The sequence below is a fragment of the Geotrypetes seraphini genome, chromosome 19 (assembly GCF_902459505.1).
Source record: "Geotrypetes seraphini chromosome 19, aGeoSer1.1, whole genome shotgun sequence".
NCBI classification, from domain to species: Eukaryota; Metazoa; Chordata; class Amphibia; order Gymnophiona; family Dermophiidae; genus Geotrypetes; species Geotrypetes seraphini.
The window spans coordinates 13,741,363-13,761,630 of record NC_047102.1 but is presented as its reverse complement, the minus strand read 5'-3'; the positions used below and the strand labels follow the sequence as shown (position 1 = coordinate 13,761,630).

The 20,268-nt window shown below is 42.4% G+C and overlaps 1 protein-coding gene across 8 annotated transcripts in view; it reads right to left on the bottom strand.

Annotated features, from left to right (window-relative positions):
* MADD (MAP kinase activating death domain) overlaps nt 1-20,268 on the bottom strand; it is a 122,307-nt gene that overhangs the window by 74,288 nt on the left and 27,751 nt on the right. For 5 of the 8 annotated variants that reach the window (XM_033928650.1, XM_033928649.1, XM_033928654.1 and 2 more), the window contains exons 6-14: nt 19,562-19,675; nt 18,841-18,921; nt 18,442-18,498; nt 14,985-15,163; nt 12,463-12,698; nt 11,698-11,854; nt 5,422-5,525; nt 3,594-3,787; nt 1,178-1,458 (exon numbers count right to left, since the gene is read on the bottom strand). In XM_033928650.1, the coding sequence (XP_033784541.1) occupies nt 1,178-1,458; nt 3,594-3,787; nt 5,422-5,525; nt 11,698-11,854; nt 12,463-12,698; nt 14,985-15,163; nt 18,442-18,498; nt 18,841-18,921; nt 19,562-19,675 (1,403 nt within the window). The remainder of the gene's footprint in view (nt 1-1,177; nt 1,459-3,593; nt 3,788-5,421; nt 5,526-11,697; nt 11,855-12,462; nt 12,699-14,984; nt 15,164-18,441; nt 18,499-18,840; nt 18,922-19,561; nt 19,676-20,268) is intronic. The other 3 variants (XM_033928652.1, XM_033928655.1, XM_033928657.1) reach the window with 1 other exon arrangement.

Here is a 20,268-nt window from a genome sequence, read left to right as displayed (position 1 = left end):
ATTTGGGATGAACCGGGAATTATATGGGGAGCAGAAAAATTCAGCTATGCTCTGTATAACATATGTCCTTCTTGGGCCAAACTGGAGGCATAACTTGAAATGTATAAGGAACAGGTCTATACTTTTGTGTAGAGGGACAACATCCGCCCTTCTTCACTCCCCCCGGTACCACTCCTGACTCTAGAGAAGCATTGAAAAGGTCAGTCAATGGAGCCACCAGAGCTTCCCTAAGTTCCTTCAGCACCCTCGGATGTACACCATCCGGCCCCATCGCTTTGCCTACCTTTAATTTTGTTAGCTCCACTTACTTTTACTTACTTGCATCACAAAAAGTTCTGTCGCCCTTACAATAACTCCTTTCAGTTTTGCCCACTACATTTCTACTCCGTTCAGACATTCCCATTCAAACAACAATTCCTTGACGTAATCCCCCATCCGAACAAAGTTATTTTTTTTTTAAGTCTAGAATCTTTACTTTTGAATGAGCTCACTCTATATCCGTCTTAATATTAAACTGTACCATGCAGTGATCACTGGAGACCAGATGATCACCCACTGTAACATCAGAAAAAGAGTTGGGTCTTGCATTACTCCCTCTGCCATTCACTGCTAAAGCTGGTTATGCTTACATACTACTCTGGGTATAGAATGGGATCATCCTGTGACTATCATAAGTAACGCAGGGCACATCCTCCCAAAACTCATCCTAAAATGCTGGTCTTTATTTCACTTCTTAACAAGCGAATCAGAGAGTTTCCTCCCTCTGGCAGTTCCCTAAATGTCACTTTCTCCCTCTCCTGTACATTGCTATTTCCTAAGCATTGCCATCATTACTTACATTAGGCAGTTTACAACAAGAGTTGGCCTGGGCATTTCCAGGGAGAATATATGGTTAATAGATGTAGTATGCGTCGGGATCTATGCAGCGTCGATCAGGTTTAGTATGATGGCAGATAAAGGCTAAATGGCCCATCTAGTCTGCCCATCCGCAGTAACAATTATCTTTTTCTCTCTCTGAGAGATCCCAGGCCCTTTTGAATTCATATACAGTCTCTGTATCATCATCTTACAGCGCCCGCATTTCCCTCCTTCCCATGATCCCCGAGTGCCATCATCACTTGTACTTCCCTTTGTGTTTGCTCCCACAAACTCAGTGCAAAAAGAAAAATGTTTTTACCGGCTCCCGTTGATGTTCTGGTGGAAGCGTGGAGTGTAGCTTTCCTCTTGTTCCTCCTCTTCTTCCTCCGTAGGGAAACCATACTGCGGCTCAAAGTATGGATTATCGTACTCCCGTTTCTTCATCACGCCATCCATAGATCCGATACCGCAGCTCATGCTCTCGCTCTCACGGCGTTCTAGACTCAGTTTGCTGAAATTTGGTTGCAGTGGTAAAGAGGGGGCATGATTCGGGAAGCCAGCTGTAATCTTATCTTCTGCTTCTGCATATTCAGCTGACTCCTGCAGTAATAAACACATTAGTTGATTTGCTCTGAGCTTTCTTATGGATGGGCAAATGGACTACTCCAGCACATAGCCCTATACAAGATACTACAAAATATATAAAGTTTTCTTGTTAACCAGGGTATCATGAAACAAAACATGGGTAGAATGAAGGTTCCTGTCAGTATTTCCACATCATTTAATCCTACATAGCCATATCTGGGTTTCTGCTTTAAGGACTGGCATTAACTTCCTAGTTCACAATCTCAATCTTAAATTCCATTCTGCTAAATAGCAAAGTTGGACCATGAAGTTAATGCCAGTCCCTGAAGCAGAAGCCCAACTATGGCTATGTAGGACTGAAGAAGGAATCACAGCAGTCAATCAGTGGATTTGGAGGGTCCAGTTCATATACCGTATATACTCGAATATAAACTGACCTGAATATAAACCAAGGTAACCTTTTTCCCCCAAAAAAAGAAGGAAAAAAAGACTGACTCGAATATAAACCGGGGAGGGGTGTTAATATTCAAGGGCAGTGCCTTGCCCTGCACCCAGCCCCCCTCCCTCCCTGGTTCTATACCCTTTCCCCCCTCCATCCCGATGTTTTGCAGGCTTCCACTGGGCCTGCCTTGAGACATGATGGTCCAGCGGGGAATGGGAAAGGAGGTATCTCTCCCGCTTCTTGTCCCAGCCCGATTCTAATTATTTTTATCTCCCTCCTGCCTATCTTAAGTATCCCTGGTGGTCCAGCAGTGAATCAAGGCAGGAGCGACCTTCCTTCGCTCCTGCCTATGCAGAGCTGCTAGCTGATTTGACTACCACGAGTTCTTGGCCCCAAAATCTCAGTTTATATTTGAGTATATACAGTAAGTTTAAAGACTTTTTTTCTTGGTGGACACATTTTTCTTAGAAATTTGGATGGTGTATGTGAACATTTTACACAATAGAACACTTTTTGTTTTGCTTCACTTTAACACAGTGAGGGTGATTTGTGATGCGAGATTAACATCTTCTACAGTTTTATACTGCTTTGAATGGTTAGATGCATTGGGGTCATTATGTCTGTAATCTTTGTGTTTACCTTTTTTCTATTCTATTTTTGGGTCCCAGGTTCGCCTCGGAGGCAGTGGAAAGATGAGACAAGAGCCAGGTGGTGCATAAAAAGTCTATTTTGTAGGAATAGGCTTTTACAAATATAGAGTACATAATAAATTAGATTTAGAGCTGCTTCTGTGTGTGTATGTCTATGTCCTGCCTGAATGAACGAGAGGAGAGCAGAGAGAGCCTGTGCCCTGCCTCAATGAATGATGTGTGTGTGTGTTTCTGAAGAAGCGAGATGTGGAGGTGTGAAGGGACGAGGGGAGGCCAAGAGGGGCAGGGCAGGTTTTAGCCTGTTTATCTATGTTTGAGTTTGTTCTAAAAATAGTGTCATCCAGTATCTTCCTTCTGTCACAGTTTGGTAACCATTTGAAACAATAGCTCTGGATTAACAGAAGCACCTGTCTTTAAGAACAGGTAGCTGGAGTCATTCTTTATGCACCTATCTTTAGCACATCTGTTGAAATTTCAGGGCTGTGCAGGATGCTCCCCAGTACTATGCAAAGGGTTCTTTGTTAATCTCAAGTACTGATATTTTAGGAGTCATTTAGTGGAGAGCCCTTCAGTCTATCTGCACTAACATTCCCAGGGTCAGATTTCTTTAACAGAATATCCCAGAGTCCTTTGCTGGCACTCTGGATACACTCAGCAAACAGTAATATAAAACTGACAGTGTCTTAGTGTTATTAACCCAAACTGAGTGGAAATGCTGACGGTAACACTCTCTCTACACATGTTTTGTTTGATGATATACCCTGGTAACAAGAATTTATATGTTTAGTCTTGCTTCTTACTCTTCAAAGTTCTTTGGGGCTTTCATTAGAATGACTCAGTACAAGATAATCATACGATTCATTTCATGTGCGACTGTGTTATGGCTGTAATACAGTATAAGTAGTTTGTCTATTACACCCCTTCCCACCTTGGCATTTGTGGTGCTCATATGATTCACCCAGTGGATACAATAATTCTATCAAGCAACAGTGGTTGGTCACACAAATGATCTCTCTTACTGCTAAGACCTTTCTCTCTACAAATAGACTGGTACTCACGTGATTCATTCCATGGATGACTGTGCTGGGGCTGCTACTGGCGGTTGTACTGGAACTTGATCGTGGCTGGTTGTTATCTTGGGAATTCTCACTGTCAAGTGCCTGCTCATCTAGATCTCCTACATATTCTCGGAAATCATCAAACTCCACCTCGCTGGCATCACCAAGAGCAGCATGTGTCAGGGGGTCTACGTCTACAACCAAAAACATGCATTAGGGAATCTACATCTGGGACACTGAGAATCTGTGGGCGATGATCCACGTACCTGAAAGCAAGATCAGCAGAGTAAAACAGACCCTCACACTCTGCAAAACCCATTTAGGATACCAATGCTCTCATCCCAACCTTGCTGGGCAGACTGGATGGACCGTGAGGGTCTTTTCCTGCCGTCATTTACTATGTTACTGTTTATCCCTCAAATCAACCTACAAACATGGCTTTACATCGTCAACTTCTGAAGACAGAGTTGAACATTCTCTCCCACCAAGTACAAGGATCACCACCCATTAATACATGGGGGAAGGGGGAAAAATTGCCCACCCTTCATCACTAATATGGAATGGAAAGACTGCCATATTCTCTCTGTAAAATACCTTATTAACATATCTGGGGACCTATTTTCTTTTTTTTTTTTTTTTCAAAATCTTTATTCATTTTATAATTTACATCAAGTGTACAATAAAAACGAGGGACCTATTTTCAAAGTGGTTTATTTCCACAGGTTTTGCCAAGGAAAAAAAAATTCCCTTCAAAACTTGCTCCAGACACTCTGCAGAGAAAAGGGATAAGAGTCAGAGCAGGCGTAAAACTGGAAGCACAGGATTTCATTTTAAAAGCCCTGCACCAGCATTCCACTGTTTTAAACTTGCACATTTTCTGAGCCCTATTGCTGGATTTTCAAAGTGAAACTTTATGCTGAGTTTCCCTTTGAAAACTGGCTTGAAGGCTAATATGAAATTGCACGGCCTAGGGTCAAAATCCCCCACTACTAGTAAGTTAGTGGGATTGACATGTGGGATCTCTTCATGGAGGTAGTTAGGGGGTGGGCCATTAGTGTGGGCAGACTAGATGGGCCATGGCCCTTTTCTGCCGTCATGTTCTATGTTTCTTTCACCTCCACAAAAATATCCAAGGAGTCATATCCTATACTTCCTAATGAATAGGGAGTTAGGAGCACAGCCAAACTTTCTAATACTAAATACAATGCTTAAATCCTTCATACGGATGCCCATATCAGCTCAATGCGGTTAACAAACTTGTCAATACCCAGGCATAACTGGGAAAACAAATTAAGTCAATAACATTTAACCCAGGTGTCCCCAAAGTCCCTCCTTGAGGGCCGAATCCAGTCGGGTTTTCAGGATTTCCCCAATGAATATGCATGAGATCGATGTGCATGCACTGCTTTCAACGCATATTCATTGGGGAAATCCTGAAAACCCGACTGGATTGCGGCCCTCAAGGAGGGAGTTTGGGGACCCCTGATTTAACCATTACTTCTGATACAAAACCTCTGAAACAACCAACTCTATCTACCGTTTAGGAAACATTTAATCAGCAATTGTTCTAATATTCTCAGGAAGATCATGCCACATATTTGTAGCTTGATAAAAGGAAGATATCCTATTACATTTTCCAGGAAGTAATGGAGTAACATTTGATTTTATGATTGTAATATACCTTGAAGAGAACCAGATCACAAGTTTTGTCATATATTCCGGGGTTTTGCCCATACAAAATCTTAACACACTGAAGCACAAACTTTAAAGGGTAACCGATGAGCCTTACTACTGCTGAAGATCAGCACTGGAAAAAGCTAGAACTTACTAGGGGTGTCTCCGTTGATGTCGCATTTCATCATTTCATTGACAAAATCACCCAGGGAGGAGTATGAAGAGCTTGAGTCGTCGTAATCCACACTGTCACTGCCACTGGAGAGAAAATACAAAGTTCAGTGTTCAATTAAAAGCAACTTGCAAGCGCACACTTCCCCCCAGATCTCTGGCTGGTGTAAATGTTTCCGTCTAAATTATAGGTGCACATTTTTTGCTGTTATGCTAGTATTCTATAAAAGAAAGTAGATGACCTCTAGGCACTTCATAATAGAATTACTTCCATAGTGGGTAAATTTATAAGCCAGTTTTGCACATAAAATGCCAATTTAACATAAATGGGCTCTTATGCAATTGGATCATTCTAAAACAGGGATCTCAAAGTCCCTCCTCGAGGGCCGCAATCCAGTCGGGTTTTCAGGATTTCCCCAATGAATATGCATTGAAAGCAGTGCGTGCACATAGATCGCATGCATATTCATTGGGGAAATCCTGAAAACCCGATTGGATTCCGGCCGGTCCGGAATTGCCCATGTCTGTTCTAGACCAGGGATCTCAAAGTCCTTCCTTGAGGGCCGCAATCCAGTCGGGTTTTCAGGATTTCCCCAATGACTATGCATTGAAAGCAGTGCATGCACATAGATCTCATGCATATTCATTGGGGAAATCCTGAAAACCCGACTGGATTGCGGCCCTCCAGGAGGGACTTTGAGACCCCTGTTCTAAAAGGACTAGATGCTTTCAAAGAGGACTAACTTTTTTGGGGGTGAAATTCGAAGAAAGTCTCCCTTCCCTCTCTGCGATTGCCCTCCCCCTTCCTTTTTTCTTCTTATTGGAACTTTATTCCCGTCTCCCACCTTCCCTATATGTCCTCCCTGTATGTCAAATCTGTCCTCTCCCCCTCAAACATTTTAGATTATATTTTGCTTTTTTAACTTTTATTGTATTTAACTATTGTAAACCATCTAGATATATGTGGTGGATGGTATAACAAGAAATTATTAAACTTGGAAAGTGCGTGGAAGCCAGAGTATACTTGTACAGTAGATGCACTCATGGGCAGTCACAATTTATGCATGTATGTTATAAAATACGAGCAATCATGTCTACTCATGGGTACATTTACATAAGCAGGTGTAATACATGTCCATGCCTTCAGTCTAGGAGCAATTTCTGTAAGATTTGTGCCAGCACTGTATAAAGACTCAGACCAAAAATAAGCATCTTCTTGCTCTATTAATCTAAGGGCCCAATTATAAAATTATCTTCATAGCATTCAGTTTCCCTTGGTTAGCTTGTTAGCCTCTCTGAGGTGAAGAGAACGCGAGGGCACTCTCTAAAGTTAAAAGGGGATCGATTCCGTACAAACGTAAGGAAGTTCTTCTTCTCCCAGAGAGTGGTAGAAAACTGGAACGCTCTTCCAGAGGCTGTTATAGGGGGAAACACCCTTCAGGGATTCAAGACAAAGTTGAACAAGTTCCTGCTGAATCAGAACGTACGCAGGTAAGGCTAGTCTCAGTTACAGCATTGGTCTTTGACCTAAGGGCCGCCGCGTGAGCGGACTGCTGGGCACGATGGACCACGGGTCTGACCAAGCAGCGGCAAGTCTTATGTTCTTATGCTAATCTTTTTGGCTTTGGATTAGGTGGGAAGAAAATGGAAAATGTTGAGAGAAAGGGTTCAGCAATCATATTATGATGGAGCTTGTTCCAGAGTTTCTTATGTCTTAGGCCTCTCACCTTCCCCCTTTACACCTAACTCTTTAATCTCTCCACTGTAGTTCCTCTCTCATCTTTCTTCCTGTAAACCGTGCCGAGCTCCGCATTCGTGGAGATGGTGCGGTATATAAACCCAAGGTTTAGTTTAGTTTAGTTTAATTGTTTATATTTTCTCTTTTGCTCGAGAGTCCAACACATCTCTCATATGCTTTTTCTGAAATGTGTTCAGATAACCGTTTCTGTTCTGTATTTCTGAAAGACATTTCATATTATTTATTCATACCACTGCAAAACGTCCACCGAAAGGCACCTAAAGTGGTTTACCCGTTGATTAAAAAAGACAAATGTATTGGACTGAGATGAGTTAGCACAGCAGAAAAGGCAGGAGCAGAAGTTATGCAGAACCAGAGGAGAAAGCTGAGATGGAACGATGCGTTTTAAAGCTCCGTTTTGAATTTTGATAAGGGGGGGATGGGGGATTTGATTAGGCGCATCAAACCGAGATTCATACAAAAAAGTTTTTAAAAAATTATCCTCATGGCATACACAGATTTATATCTACCAGGCTAGTTCTGGGAGCCTATTTCATAAAAAGCACGTCAGCACTTATATCGCTTTTATAAAATAAGGCTTAAATATGTCATCCCGTTACAAAATTATAGCCACAATTTTAGATTGTAAACCACTTTTGACTTGTTTATTATTATTTTTTTTTTAATTTTTATTTATAAAATTTTCATTCTTACAATAAATGAATAGCATAATATTTAATTTATAATAATTATAGTTGTATGTACAATATCATATCATATATATTGAATCCCTTTCCCCTGTTATTTGTTTTTTCATTTTTTCTCATATTAATTTCTATATTTCCCTCCCTAACCCTATATTATTATTATCAATGTGTTAAGATATCTGATCTTTAGAATATTTTGTCAATGGATCCCATATTTTCTTAAAATGTTTTATATTTTGACTTGTATTAGAAAGGCGGTAGAGCAAGTATTTTAATAAACTATAAACTTTACTTAGAAGTCATGTAGGTCGCTGAACTGACATCTAACCAAACCTCACTTTCTCCTGATCAGAGAAGAGAAAAACAAAACACAAGTGGCACAAGAGTTATTTTATGAGACACAAATGGTGCTCCCTAAGGGAGAAAGATATACATTCTAACCACGCTTCCCACCACAACCTCCATGCAGCTAAATCAACATCCCACTTTCACACTTATATCTATCCACCGAGATGAGACATGAAACACCTCCCACGCTTTACCAACCCCATCCCCTATATTTTCATCCATTCATATACACACTTCCCAAACTCCTAGTCAAGCATGCTACTTAAGCACATCAACCCACATCCCATAAGGCTAAAAAATTTGATCATGTCACACCCCTACTTAAGAAAGCCCACTGGCTCCCAGTAGCACATAGAATAGTATTTAAACAATGCTTACTCATTTTCAAAGCTTTAGAACACAAAACTCCTGCCTTTATATTTAGACTTTTAATACCCTATACTACCTCTAGATCTCTTAGATCTCAAGACCAGCAACTTTTAGTGATTCCCTCACTAAAAGTTATCAACACAAGGCGTAACACTATCTTTTCCATAACAGCCCCTCAATCTTGGAACAATCTTCCATTGTACCTAAGACAGGAAAAAAACTTAACAAAATTTAAGTCAGAACTTAAAAGTTTTCTATATATTGACGCCTTTAATAACTAATTCTTCTTTTTTTCTTTCCGCATCCATAACTTAAAAGGTCAATTGTCTTTGTGCCCCTTCCTATTGTTTTTCCCCCGAATTTAATTAAATATTTTAAAATTTGAATTAATGATTTTATTATCGAATGTAACCATTAAATAACTTTCCTTATGTTTCATTATAATCTAGTCAAATACCCTTTAAATGTAATGTTATATGTGTATTTGTATTTTAGATAATCGTTTAATTTAATAATTGTAAATGTGTTACCAACTATTTTATTTGTACATCGCCTTGAATTTTGAATAGGCGATAAATCAAAAATACTTAATAAACTTGGAAACTATCACACTTACAGTGCTATGCATAAGGCCTGTATCGCCCTCATCAATTACTGATTTTTGGTGTAGTTTATCATTCACATCCATAGCTTTGAGGAACTCTATGCTAGCTGTTATGCGTCACTTTGATGCAAATATCATCCTGCCTTCATTTAAGAGACCATCTTGCACAACTGGGTAGACTTTTAGATAACTACAATGACGGTACACAAGGTATTGTGAATCAAGAGTGCTGAACTTTTCTCTTAACTGTTCAGAATGTCGAGTGGATGTTTTAGGAAACGTAATTCCCCTCTGCAGCTTAAAAGGAATCATTTCTCTCCGTTCATTCTTAAAAAAAAAATGGCCTGTAAACCAGGAAAGGAACCTGGACTCCGTCGTGCGTTTCCAGAGAAGCAGATAGCCTGGATACTTCTTCAATCACTGAGCTCAACTGGGTGACCAGTTCTCTAGCTGGGCCCAGGAATTAGCTTACCAGGTGTAAGGTTACCATATGGCTCCAGAAAAATTGAGACATCCGGGTTTTACTTCCATTGCTTTCAGTGGAAGTAAAACCCGGATCTCTCAATCCGTCCTCTCTTTCTGGAGCCATATGGTAACATTAACCAGGTGAATCTAAAGCTGCTTGGAATCTGCTAGAGACAGGGAATACTGGTGAGCTGGGGTTGCGCAGTGCCTTTTATAGTGAAGAGCTCACAACTCATTTGACTCCGTTTCCATCTGCTGCCTGATGAACACAACTTACACATTCCACACTGGTCTGGTTAGGAAAAAAGGAAGCTATTCCCTGGTATATGTGGCCACATACTTATACATGTGTAAATGACCTCTTATAAAATACCAATTGTGTAAAGTAGGCACATACTTTGCCAGAGGGTGTGCACATTGATAAAGTCTGGGCAGAGCATGGGCAGTGTGCACAACTACACACACAGATTATAAAATGCTGCAGTTTACTGCAAACTTGCAAAATATAGGCACAGATACATATGACTGGAGTAAATGTCTGCACCTGTAAATGTAAGCACACACTAGGCAACTTATACCAGTACTTTATCAGGAAAATGTAGGTGGTTACTTTTCCTTATAAAGTAGCACATATGAAGGCACTTACCCATGATGCCCTGCTATAGAATTAACTTATCCCAATCCCACCTTCCACTTGCCCTCCTCCCTCAAATGTATAGCAGGTTAGGGTGTCCCTCTAATGTTGCTACTTACCTGATATACAGTGCCATACTTCCAACTTAGTCATATGCGAATTGCTTAGTGTAGTTAATTTAGACAGAAAAAAATATATCCCAAACCCTCTGACAATTTTCCAAAGGGAGGGAGGGAAAGCTGCTTCCCTATTAACAAAGGCACGCAATAACAGGAGAAGCTTCACCTCCAAGGATACAGACACCTTCAATTTTTTCCAAAGTTCATCAGCCCACCCGCTCTCGAGACAATCCCACCATATGTACAAAAAGGTTCCCTCTTAAATACAGTACTCCCCCGATATTCGCAAATACGGTTTTTCGGGGGGGAGACAGGACAGGGCAGCCGGAGCGCCGGCGAGTGAAGGAAATCACTCGCAGAATGCTCCGACCGCCTCTTCCTGCACTGCACTTCCTGTCAAAGCAGCTCCTGATTGGCGAGGCCCGACTTTGGTGCAGGGTCATTCGCGGTCGGAAAATACCGCGAATGACCGGGGGAGCACTGTACATCTCCTCCAGCAGAGCATACTAATAGATGGACTCTAACAGTACCATAGACCACCTGTTGACCATTTTAATACCTTGTCCAAAACATAAGAAGAGATGAACAATCTTGCATTCTGCTGAAATATTTTTCCATTTGTCCTGTCCTCTCTCTCCAAGTTCTTCCTCAGCATCTTGTTCCTACTCAACTATAAACCTTGCTTTTCCATCAAAAAGAGAAAGAATCCCATATATCTTAGAGGAGGAGATGGAGGTCAATTAGAGGGGCTTTTTCCCATTTCACAGAAATCCCTTTAAAAACGTCCCTCAATCGGTACAGTTCACTGATGTGCTTAATCGTCAAAACAAATCTCTAGGCCAGGGTAGGCAATTCTGGCTCTCCAGAAAAACAGGCAGGTCAGGTTTTCAGGATTTCCACAATGAATATGTATGAGATGGATTTGCATGCACTGCCTCCTTGAGATGCAAATCGATCCCATGCATATTTATTGTGAATATCCTGAAAACCTGATCTGCCTGTGGCTCTCGAGGACCGGAATTGCCTACCCCTGCTCTAGACCAGTGGTTCCCAACCCTGTCCTGGAAGATTCCCAGGCCAGTCAGGTTTTCAGAATAGCCCTAATGAATATGCATGGAGCAAATTTGCATGCCTGACACCTCCGTGCATATTCATTAGGGCTATCCTGAAAACCCGACTGGCCTGGGGGTCCTCTAGGACAGGGTCGGGAACCACTGCTCTAGACTATTAAAAAAGAAGATCGAACTTCCTCTCTATCCTCCATTTTTCACCAACCTGTCATCAGTGGGGTCAGACTCTGTCTCCTTCTCGGTAGGAACACTCAGCGCCTCTGCCAGCTGTGAGTTTCCATCATAAACACGGTAATATATGGGCTGTAGCTGGTGAGCATACCATTTGGGCTTATCACCAATCAGAGCTGGATCAAACATGTCTTCAGTGCAAACCAGGTAAGGAAACACAAATAATTTTCAGCAAAGTTTTGGAAACATACAAATGGCAAGTATTTCCTTACAGAAGTCTTCTCCTACCTGCTGAACCTCCCCCAACTCCCCCATAAACAATGATCACAATGGTCTTTTCCCTCTTGCCTCACGCTCAAGACACTTTCCTCACGCTCAAGATCTTCTCACATTCCGCCAGCCTTTAAACATACTTTCCAAGGGTTTTTTTTTCCCAATTTACTTCATCTCCAAACATTGCCATTTACCAGGGTCTTCTTCCATTTACTATTCAGTAAAAGTATTTTTCTCCCATCAGTCTTACTAGGATCTTCTCCCTCTATACCACAATAACACTCTTTATTCCATGATCCTATCCCTAATTCTCAACCCTCCCAAACACTATGATCTTCCACCATTCAGTTCCATCTTAATATCCATATCTTCTTCCAACTATTTCTCTTCTCCTACAAGACAGATAGAGGGAAAGGGTGATAAAAAAAGGACAAAAAAAGAGTTAAGAAGAAACAAAGAGGAAATGTGAAGAGGGTAGGAGAGATTAAGGGAGTAAGAAAGGAATACAAGAGTGGTTTAGACTCACTGTTATGTATTCTCTGAAAGGCATAGTTAGTAGGGTTAAGTGACCATTCCCCAAAGTACTCCACTGCCTGAGTCCTGGAGAGCTTCTCCACAAAGGAACTTGGTTTTGGTCGTGAAGCAAGGAAGGAATTGGCCTGGAAAGCTACAACAGGGCGTGGAAACAGGCGCAAAGTCCGTGTATGCATCTGAAATCCCTGCAGAACATTTGCAGAGTTGAAGAACCGGACCATGGCAACTCTGCAGGCAGGCAAATAGGAAGCAGTCAAACAGTACTTCAGTGCCATGTACAAGCAATCCAAAGCATAACAGAGTCACAAAGTGTAATGGTGGATTCAGAGGCAGCACCATTCATGCAAAATGTAATTAAAGCAACTGTGTGTACATACTATCAGTGGCGTAGTGAGGAGGGGGTGAGGGAGCGGTCCACGCTGGGCGCCATGGTGGTGGGGGCGCCGGCACCCCTCCCCTCGCCCAACCCCTTCCCTTCCCCCATACCTTTAGTTGCTCACCGCCACAGGCAACAACTTCAATGTGCTCCTCGTGACCGCTTCAGCTCTCCTACGGACATCACTTCCAGGTGTCGCGCCTAGGACGTGGCATCAGAGGGAAAGCCGACGGGGTCTTGAGGAGCATGTTGAAGTTGTTACTCGCAGCAGTGAACAAGTTTCAATGGTTATTTGAAATATCGCCTACTGTAATACTAAGTGATTATACAAAATATTTAAAGTCAGGGGGTACACAACAAAAGTATATATTATCAGATACAAAGACAGAACAGACTAACATGGCACAAAAGGACTAAGGGTGAACTACAATAAGGTATAGTAACGGAGAGAAAACAAAAAAACAACAAGAGAGGTGAGGGAAAGGGGGATCGGCAGGGGAGGGGCACCTCTCACTATGCCACCGATACCTATTCCTCTGTTTTTAACTCATATGTATGCACCATGCAATTCATCTTAGTATGTGTTTTATTAAAATGCATTTGCACCTCCAAGAGACCGAATACTCATATAAATATAGCTCCAGGAAGCACTGTGTCCTGGGACAGCACATTCACATTAATAGCACCTGCAGACCAGGTCACATGCTCATGCAGCCAGTACCACTTCTGTGTAAGTAATGCCTATAACGGCTGAAAAGAAAGCCTTTGATTTCATTTTTTATACTCATATATATTATATAATTCATATTCTATTTCTTAGGCACTTTAATTTCGATTGTGAGCCTATTTGGGACAAGAGAGGGAAGTTCAATGTGCCCTCAATACAATATATACAAATGATGATCCGCTTAGGTTTTAAGTGGAATCTAAATGTTAAAAATGTTATTGTGTGTGTTCTTATGTAACCCGCACAGAACTGTGGATGCTGCGGGCTATAAATTCTTTAAATAAGTAAAACAAACACATCCAATGTATTGTGCCAGATACTAAACAATGCTAAGAGCACTTTACATGTCCACTCCTTGAATATCAGCGAGCCATCAATATGTGTATGTATAAATGTAAATATATATATAAAGTACTAATAAGGAGGGGGAGAAGCCTCAGATCCCATCCATCTGCCATCCAATGAACTGGCTAAAGGTTAAAGAGTAGCAAACCTTATTGACATAAGCAGCTCCTTAGTTCATAAAAATAGCTCTGCAGTGCAAATGTTCACAATGAAGTCAAGTCCTCTTGAATGGAGGATCAGCACATCTGTGCCAGTCAGTTTTGTGTACAAACAGTGACGTAGTGGGGGGGGAGTTCCACCCCGGGTGACATCTTGGTGGGGGCGCCCCCCACCACCCGCGTGTGCCCTTTCCCTCCCCCGTACCTCTAAATTTCCTGGAGCGAGCCTGCTGCTTGCACCAGCATTGGCTCTTCCTTCGACATCACTTCCTGGACCGCGCCCAGGAAGTGACAGAGGAAGAGCCAATACTGGCGCAAGCAGCAGGCTGGGGTTGATGCTCATGCCGAGAACATTAAAGAGATACGGGGGAAGGGAAGGGGTGCACAGATGCGTGGAAGGAGTGGAGTGGGTTGGGAGAGAGGCAACACCACCTTCACTACGCGACTGTGTACAAAACTCATCTATATGCCTCAGTTGTGTGCTTTCTTTTCTATCAAATTTTGTAGTTCTTTTCCAACTCTGATTGTCTTTGTAATATTAGAATTATGAACCACTTTGATCTGTGAGTTAGCAAAAGTGGCATAGCAAATTTATTTATTTTAATATTTATAGATCACTTATAGCCAAAGTGGTTTACATTCGGGTACTCCTCCCTATCTGTTCTGGTGGGTTCACAATCTAACTAATGCACCTGGAGCTACAGAGTGTTAAGTGACTTGCCCAGGATAACAAGAAGCAGCGCTGGGCTTGAACCTGCAACCTCAGGGTGCTGAGGCTGCAGGCCTACCCACTAGGCCGGTCCTCCACTATAAACTACATATGGTGCTCCATGTGTGAGCGCTGGTGTGAACACGTTAAGTATAAGTGTATACACCTGTGTACCCATCTAGCATACATGTGCTCTTACCGTGTGGCCACATCCACAGAGTCGACATCATTGCCATAGATCAGTGGGTTAAACTCTGTGGAGGGAGTAGACTGAGGGTCATGCTGGGGTCTACCAGTCAACTGTGGAATCTCCTGCCCCTCGCTGAATTTTTCAAGGTTCAATATGGGTTGCGTGTTAAGGCTCATACTGGCCAGAGCCTAAGGGACAACAGAGAATACGATTAGAAAATCATTACAGAATACATATCGCCCTGTACATGTTTGCTCCTATAGCAATAATGGAAGCAAACTGCATAAAGAGCTTTTTCTTTCTTCTGCTCCAACAGCCCTTTTATTCCGAGAAACAGTCAAGTTAAAAGTACGTAGTCTTGAAATGGGATATCTATTATATTAGAATGTCATATCTTCCAGGGACACCCGGTGATGGCAAACCATAATCCACTCAAATTCAAAGCCCAGAGAGAGAGAGTAGCCAGGTACTCCAGAGGTCAAAAAGAGCAATGCAATTTAATAAACCATGTTAAAAACAAGCAATGTTGCATTCCAGAAGAGAAATCATCAGGATTTAGAATGAAGGCGTTAGTTGTTTCGACAATATGGTTTATTCAATGGAATCTTTTTCAAGAGTGCAGCAAAACGCTAAACTTTCCTGTTTGCCTTTGAACGTTTAAGCCATGACTTTGAAGCTCGGGAAAACGTTCCTGCAGTACAGCAAAGAGAGAATGTAACCCTTTAGGATAAGTGCAGTGCGCACAGGCTGCTGCCGATTGAAAAGAAAGTACTATGGCTGCATTCAGGCATAAGGGAGAGATTAGTACTAGCATAGAAAAAGGGAACATCTTCATACTGCCCAATAGCAGGGGGGAGGGGACACTCCAGGGCAGGGCTGTTAAAATCCCTCCTCGAGAGCCGCAATCCAGTCGGGTTTTCAGGATTTCCCCAATGAATATGCATGAGATCTATTAGCATACAATGAAAGCCGTGCATGCTAATAGATCTCATGCATATTCATTGGGGAAATCCTGAAAACCCCACTGGATTGCGGCCCTCGAGGAGGGACTTTGACACCCCTACTCTAGGGTTACACTAAAAAGAGGCCCTCCTATTCGCAGCAGCAATGCAACTTGGGACAGGAGGAGGAGTGTATTCCAGTACTACAGCATTGTATGGAACTCCAAGGACTCCAGCGGAGCAAAGGGCTGGAAAGTAAAAACCAGAACTGTGGGGGTCAGTAGACCAAACCTTAGACTCCCACGTCTCTATTTTCTACTGTCTGATTTTACTAATATTAGGCGATAAACTGTTGTTCTTTTTGTCTTGTGTCTGTCTATTTATTTATTATATATTATAATTTTGTAAGTTTTTTTTAAGTTGAAGCTGGGGTTGCAATCTGTACTTTTTTTTACTAGCTCCGAATGTATAGCCCTGAAATTCCAGTACTATACAAGATGTGGGTTGGAAGGGAGGGGATGCTTTAGTCTGCAGCAGGAGGGAAAGAGCAAAGGATTGCTATCATACTTGAGCATATACGAGGGTAAATCAAAAAGTAAAGGCAAAATACATTTAACAGCTTTAATAGAAGTAACTGTGAGCAATTGAACATATAACTTTTCCACATAGTCCCTGTGCAAGACAACGCATTTGTTGTATCGTTCAACCAGCTTCTGCATTCCTGCAGAGAAGAAGTTTTTCGACCGCTTCCTTTACCTCATCATACTTTGTCTTTTGCTCTCCAGGTCGCAGTGATGCACCCAGGTCTCACTGCAGGTGACAATTCTCTCCAGAATACTCAGATCTTCTTCATACCGTCTCAGGAACTGGGTTGCAACCTCCTCACGCTGTTGCTTGTGCAGGTCGGCAAGCTGTTCGGGAACCCATCGTGCGCAGAGACTTTCCTGGATCCCAAGTCTTCACGCATTTCGGCAAATGCAGATCCAAATTTCCAGCCAACTGAGATACAATTATTTATCAGTGTTCTCTAATCATTGCATCCGCCCTGTCAATGTGCTCTTGGGTTCGTGATGTTGATGGGCGACCAGAAGGACCTTCGTCCGTCACACCTGTTCGTCCCGCTTTAAACCTTTTTTACCCGCTCATTAACCTTTTGTTGATTCACGGTGCTATGTCCGTACTGAGTTAATATCGGACAATGAATTTCCACAGGTTTTTCTCCCTCTGCCTAAAGAAAGCCCACTATTGCACTTTTTCTTTGATGGTGCAATCTTGCAATGGAGTGCCCATGTTTCTGACCTGACTGCCACACGACTTAAAGGCTGAGCGTCACACTCTGCGTGGACAAACAATCTAATAGGCAGTGTACCGAGTACATATGTTGCATTTCGCTAGCTCTGTTTCAGTTATTGTGTAATTTAACAATTGCCTCTAATTTTTGATTCACCCTCGTACCCACGTAACAACAACTTATTATTATAGAAGAATAGACTAGAGGTCTGCACGGGAACGGGGATCGCGGGATCCCGTGGGAATCCCCTCCTAACCCACGGGACTCCCACGGGGACCCCCCTCTGGCCCACGGGACTCCCACGGGGATGGAAGGCTTTGGAAGCAGGTTCGTCCATATAATATAATGGACACGTCAGCCTTACTAAAAGAGGGGTTTTATAAGTTAATTACCTGAACAGAAAACAAAAAAAAGGGTTCCACCAAAGAGATTCCACAAGGAAAACAGCAGCGCAAACACAAAAGAAACTGTGGAATTGATGATCTTGTCAGAAGTAATTGCTGCTTTTTATGGGAACGGGCGGGGATGGAGGTAATTCCTTGCGGGGATGGGTGGGGAGGGAGAGGATCCTGGTGGGGACAGGTGGAGACGGAGAGGATCCTGACGGGGACGGGTGGGGACGGAGAGGATCCTGGCGGGGACGGGCGGGATTTCTGTCCCCGCGCAACTCTCTAGAATAGACCATGCAAAGTGTGACAGCTTAGTCCAGGGATTCTCTCCTTGAGGCATAGCTGTACCTATCCAGTCGGGTTTTCAGGATTGCTAAGATCAATATGCACAAGATATAGATTTGGAGTCTCCAATATATACAAACCTGTCATGCATAGTTATACTATTAACATCCTGAAAACCAGGCCAGTTAAAGATGTCTCCAGGATGGCGTTTAGGGCAGAGAGCAGCTACTTCTACATCCCTCTCTCCAGTATTCCCTGTGTTGCTTTGAGAAGATTATTTAATTTCTCTGTGCTCAGACCAAACTGAGGCTTCAAAAAAGGGACAGCTTCCATGTGAATTGTCTTGTACAAATGGTGCTGTTATCATTATTGTTACTATTAAAGCTTAGATTTGCTTTCTGTGTTCCAGGTTTATAAGGAAGGAACTAAGCTCTATGGGGCTCCCCACAATGATTCTTGTGTGCCCCCCTACCCCGATGCATCCCTCTCCAAACAGGAATGGCAGCGGGAACAAAGCCATGGAAAAAGGGGACAAATAAACAAGAGTAAAATCAAAACACCTTGTCGTTGGGCGCGAGCAGGTTCTGCTGGATAATCGCAGTCATGCTGACCAGACACTGTAGAGCAAGAGGCAAGATGAAAGATCACATGACAACACCCGTGGCCAATCAGAGACAAGATGAGCACAAAGAGACAAATGGAAGGCAAAAAAAAAAAAAAATATTACTATCAAACTGCGCAAATGAGAACCAAAACAAAAGGAGGAATCATGGCATAGAAACAAGAGTTTGAGTACCTTGATAGGAGCAGAGGCCTCCTGGTATACCACAAGCAGGAAATGGCTTACCCTCGCGTCATTTTCCAGAGCTGCTCCAAGCACCAGACACCAAGGCCAAAATAATAACATGCTTCTACTTTTATTTTGATATCTCCGTCCCAAGTCTCTAGACCTAACGTACCTGCTTTAAGTGCTTCTTCAGCTCGAGTACTTCTGGTTCAGGTAGGAGGGGTAAAAGTTCAGCATTACTTGGAACAATGACCTGGAAGTAAAACATGAAAACAATTGATCTGCCACTAGCCTTAATCTCTCCCCTTCCCATTACTAAACCAACTGCATCCTCTATGGCTGTATCAGTCGAGCAGAAATGGGGCCAATGACCTGTTTATGTACAGCACCGTGTAGGTCTAGTAATAATAATAATAATAATTTTATTCTTATATACCGCCATAACCGGTGAGTTCTAGGCGGTTTACATCAATTACAGTAGTATCTGCGTTGACACGCAGATTTACAATTTATCAGATATAAACAATTTATCAGATATACACAGTTTATCAGATATAAACAAGTGTTAAAGCAGATTTACAACAGTTTATCAGATATAGACAATTTATCAGATATAAATAGTTTATCGGATATAAACAAGTGTTAACCAAACTTGACAGAGGATGACGTAGCACTAGAGAAACAATTAGTTTTTACATCTTTCTTCTGCACCCATCCCCGATGCCTAGTGCCGCCACCACTGCTCCCTTAAGAAATGCTTTCAAGCCCAAGAGCTGATAATATTGCAGAAAAGCCAAGGGTCTCGACTTTAAAAGGAGACCGTAAAGGGAAGTGATGATGAGTAAAGGTGGGGAGGTAATATTTAGGGGGTCAAGAAAGAGATGGTAGCTTACCTTATTGGTGTCAAGATCCACGAGCCACACATCATCTGGAATTTTAAAATCAGACTTGTAAAGGAAAAAGCTGGCAGGGACTCCAATGATGTAAGGGGTTGGAGCCAGGAGCAGCTAGACGAGCAACAGAAAGAGAAAGAAAGTAACCCTCTTTCCCCAAACCACACTCGTTCCTTGGCTTCCCACTGAACAATAGCTGATTTCCCTTCCCTCCTTCAGGAATTAATGTGTCATAATGCTTCCCTTCCTCAGATCCCAACTTGCACTTGTAACATCTCACAGTAGCCTCAAGAGCCTTCACTTATCCCCTTGCAATGTGCTTTCTACTGCAGGACCTTCTTTTTATAATTCATTTTGTAACAAACATAATTCCTTAACAACTTTGTTAAACAAACCTACCAATGACAGTAAACATGCTCTAACATAGAAACATAGAAAATGACGGCAGAAAAGGGCCACGGCCCACCAAGTCTGCCCACTCTAACGACCCATCCCCCTAATTTCTTCCATGACGAGATAGAACTACAAGGTGAGACCTGCTCTCTATTCTCCGGCCACTAGCCCACAGAGTGTTTTAAAATGATATGAGTGGGTAATGTCTGCTAGGCACGCTTGTGCACTTGGCGGTATTGAACCCTGGTGAACTCGGACAAAAAACTTTCCATACGAGTTCCCACTTGTTGATTCAACACTCTGCATGTAACATT